This window comes from Staurois parvus, unplaced genomic scaffold (genome assembly GCF_062004578.1).
Source record: "Staurois parvus isolate SC_StPar_1 unplaced genomic scaffold, SC_StPar_1.0 ptg000025l, whole genome shotgun sequence".
Lineage (NCBI taxonomy): Eukaryota > Metazoa > Chordata > Amphibia > Anura > Ranidae > Staurois > Staurois parvus.
This window is the reverse complement of record NW_028317821.1, coordinates 25,313,676-25,330,440: the sequence shown is the minus strand read 5'-3', so window position 1 is coordinate 25,330,440 and position 16,765 is coordinate 25,313,676. Positions and strand designations below refer to the sequence as shown.

Sequence of the window (16,765 nt, the reverse complement as noted above, 5' to 3'; positions counted from 1 at the left end):
CTTTTTTTTTTTAGCATTTACAGATCTTGTTTCCATTAGTTAACAGCCAACAACAACAACTAATAACCTCCTTGCTGCAAGAAAAAAAAATAATATGATCAGCCATAATCAAGTTACATAAGGTATTCTTCCACCACTCACACAGGACCTCTTAATGCGCAAGTAATTAAAGCTGGCCAAATATGAAAAGGGACAGCCACTCGCCCATCGAAATCGATCTGAGCCCTGCTGAACAGGCTGAATTTCAATCAACGTGTAGCCAGCTTAAGTCTTAGCACAAGATTTCTGTTGTCTCCAGTGGGCACACTGTATAGTTTGCACAGAGCATAGAACTAATTTGCATTCCAATCTACAGATGGAGAAGTGCGTTAGAGGAAAAACACATTCTTAAGTCAGTTGGACCTGAGAGCTGGTGTAGCTGGCTGTTAAACGGGCTCCAGGACAGTGCTGACAGTCTCCCAACTGGAGACCATTTGGAAGCTTAACAACAGTCCAGTTTTGTAGGATCTGGAATTTTTACATAACCAAGACTTGCCAATACCCAAGAAGGAGATGAGCTGGACAGTACAGGACATCGATTCAAAGTGTAAGATTCAAGGGGTTGAAAGTGGGTTGGTCCTTATCAGGCATGAGTTTGCTTTTTCACATTTTTTTTTTTAAAAAGTCCTGTTTTATTAGTGAAAATTTGATTTTGACCTGTAAAATCCATTTCATGGAGTACATAACAGGACACAGAGCAGCTTTAGTAATCCTATCAGGGTTATGCGCTACCTACAAGTGACTGGACACCAGCAATATAGACAGGAAGTTCTCTCTCAGGCACAACTCCTCCTTTGTGTTTTTGGTTTATGGATTGATACAAAACAGAAGCCTTTCTGGTAAAGAAAGGGATTTTTGTGTCCTGTGATGTATGCCAAGAAAAAGGATTTTACACGTCAAAAATCCAAATTTTCTTTATTGTACATAATGATACCCAGAGCAACATTAGTAATGCTTACTACCAGGGATGTCCCAAAGCACTTAAATTATTATTATTATACAGTATTTATATAGCGCTAAAAGGTTTGCTCAGCGCTGTACATTATAGTGGGGGACAGTACATGAGACAATACAGTAACAAAACAGAACACGAGGGATTCAAGGGCCCTGCTCTTTCGAGCTTACAATCTAGGAGGGAGGGGATAGTGGTACAGGAGGAAGTGGCTGTGGGGGATGGAGTGGTAGGAGGAGTGGAGGAGATCGGCTGTTAGGTGAGGGTGGGGTAGGCTTCCCTGAAGAGATGGGTTTTCAGGGTGCGCCTAAAGGTGATGAGGGTAGGTGACAGTCTGATGGATTGGGGTAGTGAGTTCCAGAGGATGAGGGAAGCCCTGGAGAAGTCCTGCAGTCGGGCGTGGGAGGTGGAGACCAGGGAGCTAGAAAGTAGGAGGTCTTGTGAGGAGTGAAGATTACGGGTTGGGTGGTATTTGGGTATCAGGTCAGTGAGGTAGTTTGGGACAGCATTATGAATGGCTTTGTACGTCAATGTTAGTAGTTTGAATTTAATGCGTTGGGCAATCGGGAGCCAGTGGAGGGAATGACGGGGTGGCAGAAGCGGAGCAGTTGGTAAGGTGGATGAGTCTGGCCACTGAGTTTAGGATAGAATGAAGAGGGGATAGTCTGCGATGAGGTAGGCCGGTGAGAAGGGAGTTGCAGTAGTCCAGACGTGAGATAATAAGGGAGTGAACGAGTAGTTTAGTAGTGTCTGTGGTTAGGAACGAACGTATTTTGGAGATGTTGCGGAGGTGGAGCCTGCATGAGTTTGCCAACGGTTGGACATGGGGTTGGAAGGACAGGTTTGAGTCTAGAGTGACACCTAGAACTTTGGCTCGCAGGGTGGGACTGATGGTGGCGTTGTTGGTCGTGATGGAGAGGGTGGGGGGGGGCACGGGCTGGGGGGAAAATCAGGAGTTTGGTTTTGGAAAGGTTCAATTTCAGGAAATGGAGCGACATCCAGTCTGATATGTCGTTCAGTAGGTGAGTGATACGGGTGGAGACTGAAGGGGTGAGTTGAGGGGTGGAGAGGTAAATTTGCGTGTCATCGGCATAGAGGTGGTAGTTGAAGCTGTGGGAGTGTATCAGTTTGCCGAGGGAGGAGGTGTAGATGGAGAAGAGAAGGGGCCCGAGGACAGAGCCTTGGGGGACCCCAACAGAGAGGGGGAGGTGGTAGCGTTATAGGTAACGCTGAAGGAGCGTTGGGATAGATAGGAGGAGAGCCAGGAGAGAGCGGAGTCTCTGATGCCAAGGGAGTGTAGTTTATTAAGGAGGAGGGGGTGGTCGACAGTGTCGAAGGCTGTGGAGAGGTCGAGGAGTAGGAGGACTGAGTAGTGGCCATTAGCTTTGGCGGTTAGCAGGTCATTAGTGATTTTGAGTAGGGCAGTTTCGGTGGAGTGTAGGGGACGGAATCCAGACTGTAGTGGATCGAGGAGGTTGTTGTCAGTGAGGTGGGCGCTTAGGCCATTGTAGACGAAGCGCTCAAGGAGCTTGGAAGTAAATGGCAGCAGGGAGATGGGTCTAAGGTTGTTCAGGTTGGTGGGGTCCAGGGAGGGTTTTTTTTGAGTATGAGGGTGATGTGCGCGTGCTTTAGGGGGGAGGGGAATGCGCCAGTGGAGAGGGAGAGGTTGGAGATGTAGGTGAGGGAGCGTAGGATGGAGGAGGAGGGTGACCGGAGGAGTTGTGTGGGGACATGGTCAAGGGGGCAAGTAGTGAGGTGGGCTTCTGAGAAGACCTTAACCTGCTCAGTGGTAGCAAGGCTGAAGGAGCAGAGTGTTGGGGAGGTTATAGTGTGCGGGACGTTAGGTGTGGTGTGGTGGGGGGGTAGGGCGGTTGCGAGGTCAGAGGAGGGGAGAGTTGATGGGGTTATAGTGGGAGGGAGGCTAGGTGGGGAGGTAGGTAGAGCATTGGCGATGTCCTTACGGATTGCGTCGATCTTGTTTTGGAAGTGATTGACAATCTCGTGGGCGGTGAGTGAGGTACTGGGTGGGGGTGGGGGTGGCGGGAGAGAGTAGGGAGTTAAAAGTGGAGAAGAGCCGGCGGGGACAGGTGGAGAGGGTGTTGATGAGGGTTACGAAGTAGGCTTGTTTGGCGGCGTGGAGGGAGGAGGAGTAGGTGAGGAAAGTGGATTTGTAAAGGGAGAACGCTTGAGGGGATCTGGTTTTACGCCATAATCGCTCCAGCGCATGACTGCGTCGTTTAAGATGTTTAGTGTGGTCATTCTGCCAGGGTTAAAGTGGTCGGGGTTTAATGCTACGTGTAGTTAGGGGTGCTAAGACGTCTAAGGCAGCTGACAGCGAGTCATTATGCGCAGTAGTGGCCAGGTCAGGGCATGACAGTGGAAGGATACTGTCGTACAGACGGTCAGCTGCCGAGTGGAGAGGGGGCCGGGTTCAGGTTGCGGAGGTTACGGCTGGTGATGGTTTTGAAAAAAGTAAGAATAACAGAACCCAGGACTTTATCTCTCCAGGCTCTGGCTTCAATGCTGTTAAAGCCAGTGTCTGTAAAGTAGGTTTGAAGATCGGACCTTGTGACAGGAGTATGGTTAGATATGGAAGAGCCCAAAGACTGTCCCCTGAAGCATTAACGATGTCTGAATACAATGTTCTTCTAGGCCAGTGAAAATAACCTGTATTCCTTCCACCCAAATCCTATGAAGGAGCTGTTGAAGAATCTGAAGCAGAGGGAAGGCATAAAATTAGGGAGAACTGGACCCATGGTGTCACCAGAGCATCCACCATGAACGCCTGGGTATTCCTGATCCAGGAGAAGAACCTGTCCAATTTTGCATGGAGCCTGGATGCCACACATGGCGTGCCTCACCGCTGACAAATCTCCTCTAACACTTATAGGTTATTAGCCCATTCCCCCAGTGACAGTTGCTGCTGGGTAAGGAAGTCTGCCTGCCAATTTTCCACTTCTGTAATGTGAACTGCTGAGTGCGAAAACCTGAAACTATGTCTAGGACAGGGTGAGATCCACTTCCTCCTGAGCCACCCACCTTTTTGTGCCTCCTTGATGACCCAAGTATGTCTCTGCTGTGGTGTTTTCAGATTAAGCTCTTGCAGGGAGACCCTATAGCTGCTCTGACCAATGCAGGAGAGCAAGGCAGATGGCTGATAGTTCCAGAAAATGAATGAGCAACAACCGCTCCTGAGAGACCAAGTTACCTGCACTGTAGAGTAATCCAGAAGTCTCAACTACCCTCCATTAAGCGTCCAACACCAGCACTCTCAACGAGAGGAGAAGAAAGGATTTTCCTATCTCCAACATCTGGGAATCATCTATCAGTCCACAGAGAAAAAAAAGAGTGCTGAGATGAAAGGTCATCAGAGAATGAAGGACCGTGCCCTTCAGTTCCAAGCCAGCAGAACTTTCTGCTGCAGAGGCCTTTAAAGAAACCGAGCAAAGGGAACTGCCTCAAAAAGAAAGCAACAATTTTTCACAAGACTTGCATACAAAAAGTCAAATCAAAAGGTTTCTCAGCATCCTGAGAGATCCCAACTGAGATTTCAGAGCACAGCATATTTCTGGAAGGAGAATCACTCTCACTTGAGCAGTATCCAGGATCAGGCTTAGACATTCCAACCTCTGGGTCAAGATCAATGCAGGACTTTTGCAGACTGCACACCCAGCTGAATTCTTGCACAGTTGAATCCATGAGGGTCACTGCGCTGTTCAGAACAGCAGATTGCTCCAACAGAAGCAAATCATCCAGCTACCACAGAATATACACTACCCTAGTGCACAGAAAGTCCAGAACTGGAGTCAAGACCTTGATAAACACTCTGGTGGCTGTGGACAAGTTGAATGGGAAGGCAACCAATTGAAAATTAGGTTCATACACTGCAAACAATTGAAACCTCTGGTCAGGGGAAAATATTTGGACATGTAGGTAGGCATCCTTTATGTACACCAAAGCTAAAAAAAAAAAAAAAATCTCCTGGCTGTAGACAGATCACCACCACCGACCATACAGACAGGGGTGTATTTACCACAAGAAAAACAAGGCATTTGCCTAGGGCGGCATTTCTCAGGAGGGCAGCACTGCCCCTCAGAAAAAGGGACACACGTGGTATGGGGACATGGTGGGTTCCGAGAGAGGCTGCGGGTTTCATGATGGTGTATGCACAGCCCAATTCTTGTTCCCGGGTATGTCCGGAGCTGTTAAGGTGAGTGTCTCTCTCTCGAAATGGGGGATGGTCGCTGGTGTATGGGTGGGCAGTGGTAGTGAAGGCTTTCTCAGGTGGGAGGCAGGGGTGTTTTTGGTCAATGTCAGGCTCTCTCTTCAGGGGCGCCATTTTGTTTTGTTGCCTAGAGCAGCACAAAACCTAAATACACCACTGCATACAGATTCCATCCACAACTTCCGTACTTGGAGAAACCTGTTAAAATGTTTGAGGTCCAATAAATGACGCGCATTGCCATTTGGTTTTGGAACTCTTTGACTTCTGGTATTGAAATGATCACTTCCTGGCAATGAAGAGAATTGAGAGCCCGCAAAATAGCTAATCTTTTTTGCTGATTCAAAGAAACATTTGAAAGCATGAAGTGTGGGCTTAAAGACTTTTATGGAACTGAGACAAATGTTTTGACTTGAAGTCGAGGCCTGGGAGTAACAATGGAGACCCAACTTTGTGACACTGGGCTCTACATTTTACTCCAGTATTCTTTGGTAGTCTTCAGATTTCATAACACAGTCAAAACATCCAGTGGCTGAAGCAGCAAAGCAACCCCAACACATCAGTGAACCTCCACCATGTTTGACTGTAGGGATTGTATTCTTTTCTTTAAAGGTCTCATCGCTTTTTCTGAAAACATTAGAATGATGGGTTTTGCCAAAAACTTCAATTTTGTTTCATCTGTCCACAGCACATTCTCCCAAAAGGATTTTGGCTTCCTCAGGTAAAGTTTTGGCAAACTCCAATCTGGATTTTTTATGTTTCTGTGTCAGCAGTGGGGTCCTCCTAGGTCTTCTATCATTGCATCCCTTTTCATTCAGATGGTGACATATAGTGCGAGCTGACACTGCTGTACCCTGTGCCTGAAGGGGGGGCGTAGGCACCAGACTGTGGGCTGGGAAACTAGAGGGGCTACCCAGGGCACTCACCAGTCTGTTAAAGGAATCCCAGGGGGGTACAATTTTCACCCATCATCTGGGCCTGCACCCAGTGGGCCTTTGGGGACTCTATCCCCTGGCTGGAGTTCGCTGCCCTTGATCTGTACAGCATTCTAACGGAGACACCAGGTTATATATCATTAAGCAGGGTTCCGTAAACACAGGGTCCAGTGCTGACCAACATTACAGGCCCCCCCTGCATCGTGTCCTGCACCTCCTGTGCGGGGTCCAGGTACCAGTCTTCCAAACAACAACACCCGTAAGAATGGATGCGGATAGAACCAGTGCCCTGTTGGAAGTGTTGAGAATCTTGTAGAAACATGCAGAGAGCTGCATAGCAGTGACCATCACCTGCAACCACTGGTTAAAAAAAAACCCAAAAAACAAAACAAATAAAAAACTGAAGCCTTTCCAGCAGGGAAGGAGTTATGCCTGGGACAGGGCTTACTGCCTTGCCATATCCCTGATGGTAAGGGTTAATAAAGCTGCTCTGTGTCTGGTCATGTATGATAGAGAAATGTTGTTTTAGCATGCATATAATACATAGGATTTACTTACACACATACAGTAAATATAACACTGTGCACCTGTGCATATAAAACACTGCTTGGGCAAACAAAACGGTGTTAGCAAAGCCAAAACAATTTACAAGTAAAAATGGCAAATTGCTTCAAAGTAGAAATCCTTCTGGTTGATGTTTGGCTCTTTGTCATGAGTAATTTCTACAACTGATGAGGCCAATTTACTAAAGAACTTGAGAATCTTCACAAAAAAACAGTACAAATTCACATTAATGTAAATTTCTGTAAATAATTGAAGTGAATCTTCACTCTTTTTTTGACTGAAAATGATCAAGCACTATTAATTTTAGCTATTCAATGATCCTTGCTTAATATAGAAACAGATTAGTACATAATGTATTTATTAAAACATACCAGATTCTTGCATGAGTAAGGCAGAGTTGAACAAGGCCAACTTATGTCTTCGATTCAGATCAAGTGCTTGATTGAAGTTTTTCAATGCTTCATTTGGATCTTTCAATTCAATATAAACAATAGCAAGGTTGTACCATAAATCTGCATTTGCCCCATCAAGTTCCAAAGCTTTGATATAAGCTTCTTTGGCTTCTAAAGGTCTGTTCATTTTTAACAATAATTCTCCCCTAAAAAGGTAAAAAAAAAAAAAAAGTAGGTAGACACAAGCGGTTACTGTCACAATCCTGATAGAAAAAGAAACTAATAGTACCAATTTCGTCAGTGTAGAATTTTTAAAATTCATCAGGATAGTGATAAATTACTAAAAGACCTTGACAAAATGGCAACATAGGTAATAAAAAGGCAAACATCTTGAAAATCTACAGCAAAGACTATCTTTGGATTTCAGTCAATTTCTAACAGTAGATAGGAGTAGAAACACCTGCTTATTTCCATTGGAAGGGTGGCGGGCTATTTTCTGCTCTCACACAAGAAAGCAGAGATTTCAGTGCATCTGTTGTGAACCGAGAAAAAGAGTTTCTCCACAATGTCTATACAACCCATGGCAAAAAAAGTATGGAATCATCACTTTTGGAAAATGTTCAATTGTTTGAGTAGATAAAAAAATAAATAAATAAATCACAGACATGTCTCAAAACTATTTTCATTTAACATGCCAACCTTTCGGCTTTAAGAAACATTTAAAAAAAATAAAGAAACTCCTAAATTGTAAGCTCCAAGGAGCAGGGTCCTCCTATCCCTCTTGTATTGAACTGTATTGTTGCTCTAATGTCTCCCTTTATATTGTAAAGCGCTGAGCAAACTGTTGGCGCTATATAAATCCTGTATAATAATATATAGATATATACCTCTTAGATTGTAAGCTCCAAGGAGCAGGGTCCTCCTATCCCTCTTGTATTGAACTGTATTGTTGCTGTATTGTCTCCCTTTATATTGTAAAGAGCTGAGCAAACTGTTGGGGCTATATAAATCCTGTATAATAATAATATATAGATATATACCTCTTAGATTGTAAGCTCCAAGGAGCAGGGCCCTCCTAACCCTCTTGTATTGAACTGTATTGTTGCTGTATTGTCTCCCGTTATATTGTAAAACGCTGAGCAAACTGTTGGTGCTATATAAATCCTGTATAATAATAATATATAGATATATACCTCTTATATTGTAAGCTCCAAGGAGCAGGGCCCTCCTAACCCTCTTGTATTGAACTGTATTGTTGCTGTATTGTCTCCCTTTATATTGTAAAGTGCTGAGCAAACTGTTGGTGCTATATAAATCCTGTATAATAATAATATATAGATATATACCTCTTATATTGTAAGCTCCAAGGAGCAGGGCCCTCCTATCCCTCTTGTATTGAACTGTATTATTGCTGTATTGTCTCCCTTTATATTGTAAAGTGCTGAGCAAACTGTTGGCGCTATATAAATCCTGTATAATAATAATATATAGATATATACCTCTTAGATTGTAAGCTCCAAGGAGCAGGGCCCTCCTATCCCTCTTGTATTGAACTGTATTGTTGCTGTATTGTCTCCCTTTATATTGTAAAGTGCTGAGCAAACTGTTGTCACTATATAAATCCTGTATAATAATAATATATAGATATATACCTCTTAGATTGTAAGCTCCAAGGAGCAGGGCCCTCCTATCCCTCTTGTATTGAACTGTATTGTTACTGTATTGTCTCCCATTATATTGTAAAGCACTGAGCAAACTGTTGGTGCTATATAAATCCTGTATAATAATAATATATAGATATATACCTCTTAGATTGTAAGCTCCAAGGAGCAGGGCCCTCCTATCCCTCTTGTATTGAACTGTATTGTTGCTGTATTGTCTCCCATTATATTGTAAAGCACTGAGCAAACTGTTGGCACTATATAAATACTGTATAAGAAGAAAACTAGTCAATTGCAGATCAAGCAAAGGAGAAAAATATGGAATCACTCAATTCTGAGGAAAATATATTATCACCATGTACTTTACAATTCTAAAGCAAACATCTGCATCAGATTACACCTAAATTAGTCTGCAGTTTAAAAAAAGGGCTTGCACACCTTGGTGAGCTGTTGTACCAAGCTGATTGACATGAATCATGGCTCCAACATGAGAGATGTCAGTTGAAACAAAGGAGAGGATTATAAACCTTCTTCAAGAGGGTAAATCATCATAGAATGTTGCAAAAGCAGTTGGTTGTTCCCAGTCAGCTGTGTTTAAAATCTGGACCAAGTACAAATCAAATGGGAAGGTTGTAAAAAGGGAAGTGTACTCGCAGACCAAGGAAGACATCAAAGCGTCAAGATATAAAAACTTAAAGCAATATATGCTCTGAAAACAGAAAATGCACCACAAAACAAATGAGGAACAAATGGACAGAAACTAGAGTCAATGTCTGTGACCAAACTGTAAGACATGGTCTAAAGGAAATAGGATTTACATAAAGAAAAGCCCAACGAAAACTATCATTAACCCCTAAACAGAAAAAAAACAAGGTTACAGTGGGCTAAAGAAAAGCAGTCAAGGACTGTGGATGACTGGATGAAAGCGATGTTCAGTGATGAATCACAAAACTGTATTGAGCACGGTGATGATGCTGGAACTTTTGTTTGGTACCATTCCAATGAAATGTATAAAGACTGCCTGAAGAAAACATGCAAATTTCCGCAATCATTAACGATATGGGGCTGCATGTCAGGTAAAGGTATGGGGGAGATGACAGTCATTAAATCTTCAATAAATGCACAAGTTTATATTGAGATTTTGGACACACTTTATTCCATCAATTGAAAGGTTGTTTGGTGAGGATGACATTTTTCAGGATAATGCATCTTGCCATACGGCAATAGACATGAAAAGCTTCCTTCAAGAAAGACATATGGGGGTTGATTTACTAAAGGACCTTGTCTGCAAATGGTCGCAGTTCCTTGCATGACCGACTACTTTTAGGTGGAGAAGAGATTTACTAAAGGACTCAAACCAAAAATAGACACAGTCCAAATTCACTAATGGTCACAAAACTTAGAGAACGTCTAAATGTGTTCACCTCTTAGAACCAGGTGAACAGTAGAGAAATCTTTTTAATGACATGATCTCAAGCAATTTATACTTCCTATACATATGTTGGACATTTTTAAGAATAACTGCTTTAAAAGAATTCTAGATTTGTCTGTATAAAGTGATATATTTAAAAAAACCCAAACAGGCATTGACTTCACCTAGTTCAGACATCTCAGTAGTGACACGACTGAGCATGCCCAGACCAGGAAAACTGAAAACTGCCTTCACCCAATTTTTTTTTTTTAAGTGCTATAGTAAATGCCTTTGTTGGCAAACCTGGAAAGGTCGTTGAAAAGAGACAACCTGTTTATGGAAAAGAGTGAACCTGTTCCCGTAAAATGTGATTATTAAACAGACTAACATTTATGTATATTTTTAACAGTATTCATCAATACTTGTAACTATAGAACTCTCACCATGCACAGAAACACCACCAGACATTCTAGAAACACCACCAGACCAGCATCTGCTAACCTTTGTTGTTACTAAGAAATGTTAATTGTTCTACTCCTAACTTTGATATAATTTGCTTAATCATGTAGACAGAAATGCAGCTTCCTGCTTACCATAGTAAGAAATGTATGTATGTGGGAATATGGGGGGTAGCATTGGTGCTATGTTGTATTCTTTTTTTTGGGTAGCGTTTATGGAGTGTTAACACCATTCAAACTTCGTTCTAGGCGTTTTTAACGCTTAGTAACTGCTGCTAAACTGCGCATGCGGCATTTGCGGAGCGGTAAAAATGCTCCGCAAATGCCAGACCAACGCTTGTCAAACGCTATAGGGGCGTTTGGCAAGAGTTGGAAAAACAGTCAAGTGTGAACGAGCCCTTAAAGGTTTTTGTTAAGGGGGGGAGGGGTGTATTTAAAAACTCCAAAGCTGAATTTCAGGGATAAATGAATTCAGCTGGGGGATAGGTAGTGTATTTAACATGTCAACCTGGGCCTTTTTTAAAAGTTTCCTAGTTGAAATCTGAGGAACTAAAGTCAAATAGTTTTCATATTAAACATATTGCACATAAAAGAAAATCTATTTGTATACGTGGGAGCCATGATTGTGCATAAGAAATAGTTATCACACACAAATGTTCTCAGGACCAGCTCCCAGACCGGAATTGCATCATCACATTTGCCACAATGCTGACTACAGTGCTAGCATATACAGTAGTACCACGATTGAAGAATTAAGATATATACTGTTAAGTTATTATAAGAAAATTCAAATTCGACATTAAAAATTGTTTGTCATATAACAGAGATATAACTGTAATGGTTGGATATATATTTAACATTAGAAAATAGTATGCATTACTCTGTAACATTCATCAAAAAATGCATTCAACTGCAGAACATAACGTTCTGCAATTGAATTTTCTGAATAAGAAAACACTACAAAGCAAGAAAGAGAACAATATAATTAGCATTAAAAGAAAGCAAACAACAAATCACACCTGCCAAATGTTTCTAGAAAGAAATGGGAAAAAATGGGAAATGGGATCCTGGCTCCTGCGCCCTCTAGGGACAAAGTTTAGAATTGCCTATTTTGTAAACACGACTATTCCAAGACATAGACATTTTCCTATGTGAAGAAGTTTTTCTGTTCACCACGGCAAGGTCTTAATTGTTTCAATTAGGTGACGTTTTGGTGTCTAACTTCTATTGCTTCACCTTATTCTTGGTAAATCAGGCCCATGATGTCAATCACATGGTCTGCAAATAGTCCTGGCCTCAATCCAATTGAAAATCTATGGTGGAAATTAAAGAAAATGGTCCAACCTGCAAAGCTGATCTGGCAACTGCGATAAGAGAAAGTAGGAGCCGGATTGATGAAGAATATAGTTTGTTGATAGTTAAATCCATGCCTCAGAGAATTAAAGCTGTTATAAAAGCCAGAGGTGGTGCAACAAAGTACTAGTGGTATACTTTAGTGTTTTTTTTTTTCCATGATTCCATATTTTCCTCAGAGTTGAGATATTCCATATTTTTTTCCTCTGCTTGATCTGCAAAAACAGTTGTAATTGACTGCAGTTTTAATTATCTTTTAGCTTTTTTAACCCCTTTACACCGGCCGCACACAAATGTGCGACCTCCCAGTGTCTGGGCCTAGATGCCAAGCGGCTGCACATTTGCATGCAATTAAAAAAAAAAAAAAAAAAAAAAAAAAAACACGTACTGAGTGCGCGCACCCTGCATGCTCCCAGCACACATGTCAGGTACCCACGGAAAGGTCCCGATCTCCTCTTTCGATCGGGACCTTTCCTGATCATGTGACTGCTGTGACGGTGAATCACGGTGAATCACGGTGGTCACATGACCCTAAAACCCCACCCCGCCTCCCGGCTTCTGAAACCCTTAAAGGACCGGGAGGTGCCGGCGCCAAGGGGTTAAGTGTTTCTTAAAGCCAGAAGGTTGGAATGTTAAATGGAAATAGTTTTGAGGCACATCTGTGATTAGTCTTTTTTCTACACAATTAAATGAACATTGTCCAAGAGTGATGATTTTATACTTTTTGCCAGGGGTTGTAGCTACAAAGGTAATTGAGAGCTTGCTTTAAAGCACTGTTACTGCTTCTTAACAATATGTGAACACTTTAGTGTTACATTATAAATAATATATATATATATATACATACACACACACACACACACACACACACATATACACACACACATATACACACACAAATACATACATGCACACACATAAAAAAAAAAAAAAAAAAATCAGATAGAGATCAGACTGCTGGCCTCTGTCTCAACTTGTGGAACTTCCTAATGTCACAATGTCAGCAAAACATTCCAGGTTTATCCTGTATACTTTGTAGTAGTATGGTTAAGAGAGAGACATTTAATCACTCCCATAATTATAGGATTCCTGTCACACAGGGTAAACCACCTTAAAAGTAAATTCTGCCTGCGATTCTGAATCGTGAAATGTGAATGGCACCATAGGGAATGTAAGATGCATAATAAGCCTTACTAAAAAGACAAATGATCTGAGGGACACTTTGGGAGACTGGGATGACCATCACATAGTAAAACACAGGAGAAATCTTGGATGTTAAAATGGGAGATGGTAACAAAAGAACATGAAAGAATCAGACTATTTGCACACCTGAGAGAATATAAACGAGGACAAGAGTGGTGAAGGCGAGAAGGTGAAGTATTATTAGAAGTTTGTAGGCAATTTAAGGTTTGATGTAATTCTGGAAACACATAAATACAGAGGCAATGTACAGAGTAGTTATGGCTGGAGATGTTTGTGAAGCGTTTGGTAGGAAAGGAAAGTTTAACAGCTGCATTTATGACTGACTGAAGCAATGTCAGTTTAGAGGTAAGCTTATTAGTAATGATAAGCACATGGATTAATATTTTAGTATTTAATTAGTAAAGTATGTGAAATATGCATTTCAGTTGAAAGCTCATAATTCTGATAGCCCAATAATTTTACACCTACATCAAAGGTCTAACAGCACGGAAAATATAGCTGCATTGTTTCAGGTACAGAAGTGTTAATACCCCATTAATGAGAAAGACAGATTTGCTACTATTAGCAAAAGAGTATGATGTTGCTATGCCAAAACGTTTGTATTGGAAGTTCAAACTACCAGTTGAAGTGATTGTAAACCTATTTTTTTTTTTAAAAAAGTATAAGTTCACCTTTCGGAACATGTTACACCCATATTTAGGGTGTAACATGTAAAATGTTACTGTAACATGAATATAAAAAGGTTTTTTTTCATAATACAGAGAATGTGTTAAGGTAAGCACTTTCTGCCTCTAGAACCACTTTAAGTTTCTTAGGGTTGCAGTGTACATTAGAAAGAGGAAGGGACTAAGCAAAGACCCATGTGGTACTCCTATTTACATTGGCAACAAACAACAGTTAAGTTCACATGGTTAACAATGTGACTGCACCACTTGCTTCTAATACATTTATTTCAGTAAACTGCCCATCATTTACGGCTAATGTGAGTGAAGCCCTAGAATCAAGGAGAAAATAGAAGTGAGCAGTGCTGAGGAAGTGTCTTTAAATGATGAAGATGTTGATGAGCTATATCAAACAAAGCAAATAAATCAAGCAATCATAGCAAAGATCATTGGTTAGCTCAATTAATGCAGTTTCAGAAGAATGCAAAAAGAGAAAGCCAGATAAAAATGGATCAGAGATTGCGTTACAAGGAAGTTAGTTGTAGATGACTAAAAGTAGATGAAGGAACAAATTTAGATTATTTGGACCTTTAAAAAATGGGAATTTAAGAGCAGGGCGAATATAGTCCTGGGGCAAATAATGTGATGGTACAGTGATTATACCCAATTTATGAGGTTTACCGCTCTTTCCAGATCTTGAAGCTTGGTTGAGGTGCAGGACACCAAGTCAAGAATTGCTATTAGCCGACAGTTTCAGAGGTTTAACTGTGGCCCATAGGAATTAGCACCCTAACCTGTATAATTCTTGTAGGGAGATACATTTCTTTCCACAGAGCAACAAACTATTATTTTATTAGTCACCCAAGAGCTGGCCAGATGATATATCAATTATAGCAAGAAGGACCATGGCCTTCTCCACTGCAGATAGGACATCCTCTCTTTGTGTGTTATGCACCTCTTATAGTATTCATGAAAAGTTAGGTCACCTTGTTTGTAAAAAGTTGTATTCTATTTGCAGGACCCAGTTTTAAGTGAAAATATTAACACACAGAGCAAATCTGATGCATTAACTGTAGAAACAGAAGTCATGGTGTAATTGTTTTTTCGAGATGTCCTGACAGATAATAGATGCACTGAAAACGCACACTGACTGAGTGCAACAGTATATCCATAGTACTCATGACCAGTTTGTCCTATCCAAATAGAAAATAATCCAGCTCACTAACCTTCTCACCCTGCTGGTTAAAGCAGTATGTGCTACGGAGTATGAATGTTGCACTATTATGTATGAAGTACGAAAATGGCACAACAGGGTTGCCAACGATAACGGACATGGCAAGCAGAGGCTAGTCTTGTTCCAGAAGGCTAGGTTCTTTTGGACTTTAAGGGTCTTGTATGGGAAGATACAAAATTGGATCTAGTCTGGACTTGGCAATCTTATACCATTACTACCCCCAGAAATGCCATTACATCTCCAGAAAGCCAAGACAGCTCTTATGACCAAAGAAAAAAAAATGATCTGCCATTAGGTAGATGCAGCTAATAAGCTGGTATAACTAAATAAATGGTTAGTGTTCTTATATAATTTCTAACATAAGCTCTTTGTATCAGCTATTAGCTTCTATCAGCAAACTTTTAACGTCACAATGAAAACAGCTTTTGAAGCAGATTTTATGAATATATTCAGTGCATGGAAACAGGCCATATAAGTCCATGCTTTAAAAGCATGATACATTAAAATAAATCAAAAGCAATTATGTCAAGACTAATAGTCATCAATGTTTCATGTTTAAAGTGAAAATTCATTACATCTATCTCTAGTTAAATCCACAGGATATTGCTTAGGAGACTACTGTACATTCAATACTGCCTTTGTGTACCAAACAAGTCCTGCTTATAGATGGAGGTGCTCATCTACTTAAGCAAAATATAGATCACAACCATGACTAAAGATGATGGAATTTATTGCACCATTTACTTTTAAAACAGTCTATGTATAGTGAATTTAAGGGTCTTCACACAAGAAGAGGGGGTTCAGAGTATGCTTCAGAGGGTGGCAAGAGGTCTACTGACCAAGCTGAGTCTTCTCATAGGATTTTCTTAAATCACTTCAATACCAGCAGGCACCATCACCCCCTTCCTGCAAAAACCAATTTTCAGCTTTCAGTGCTGTCATACAACACTGTACGCAAATGATCTTATCATTTTGTTTACACAAATAGAAATTTATGTTGGTGGCATTTCATCACAACTTGCTTTTTTATTTTTTGCTAAATAAACGAAAAAAGACTGAAAATTTTGAAAAAAGAAAAAAATGTTTCCATTATAAATATTTGCAACTAAATATTTCTTCCTAAATTTAGGCCAAAATGTATTCTGCCACATTTCTTTGGTAAAAATAACCCAAATCAGTGCATATTATTTAGTCTGGATAAAAGTTAGATTCTACAAACTTTGGTATATAGTGCATCCAGAAAGTATTCACAGAACTGAACTTTTGCCACATTTTGTTATGTTACAGCCTTATTCCAAAATTGATTAAATTCATTTTTGTCCTTATACAAACAATACCCCACAATGACAATGTAAAAGATGTTTGTTTTGAAATCTTTTCAATTTATTTAAAATAACCAAAAAGACAACATGTATATAAGTATTCACAGCCTTTGCTCAATACTTTGTTGAAACACTTTTAGCACCAATTACAGCCTCAAGTTGTTTGAGTATGATGCTACAAGCTTGGCACACCTATTTTTGGGCAATTTCTCCCATTCTTCTTTGCAGTACCTCTCAAACTCCATCAGGTTGGATGGGGAGCGTCGTTGCACAGCCATTTTCAGATCTCTCCAGAAATATTCAATCAGGTTCAAGTCTGGGCTCTGGCTGGGTCACTCCCGGAAATTCAGAGTTGGC

General features: G+C 40.9%; 1 protein-coding gene across 1 annotated transcript in view; it reads right to left on the bottom strand.

The window, feature by feature from the left end:
- The window catches only part of TMTC3 (transmembrane O-mannosyltransferase targeting cadherins 3), a 119,393-nt gene that overhangs the window by 8,111 nt on the left and 94,517 nt on the right, over positions 1-16,765 (bottom strand). The window contains exon 14 of the mRNA XM_089652422.1: positions 7,084-7,310. Within this exon, the coding sequence (XP_089508548.1) occupies positions 7,084-7,310 (227 nt within the window). The remainder of the gene's footprint in view (positions 1-7,083; positions 7,311-16,765) is intronic.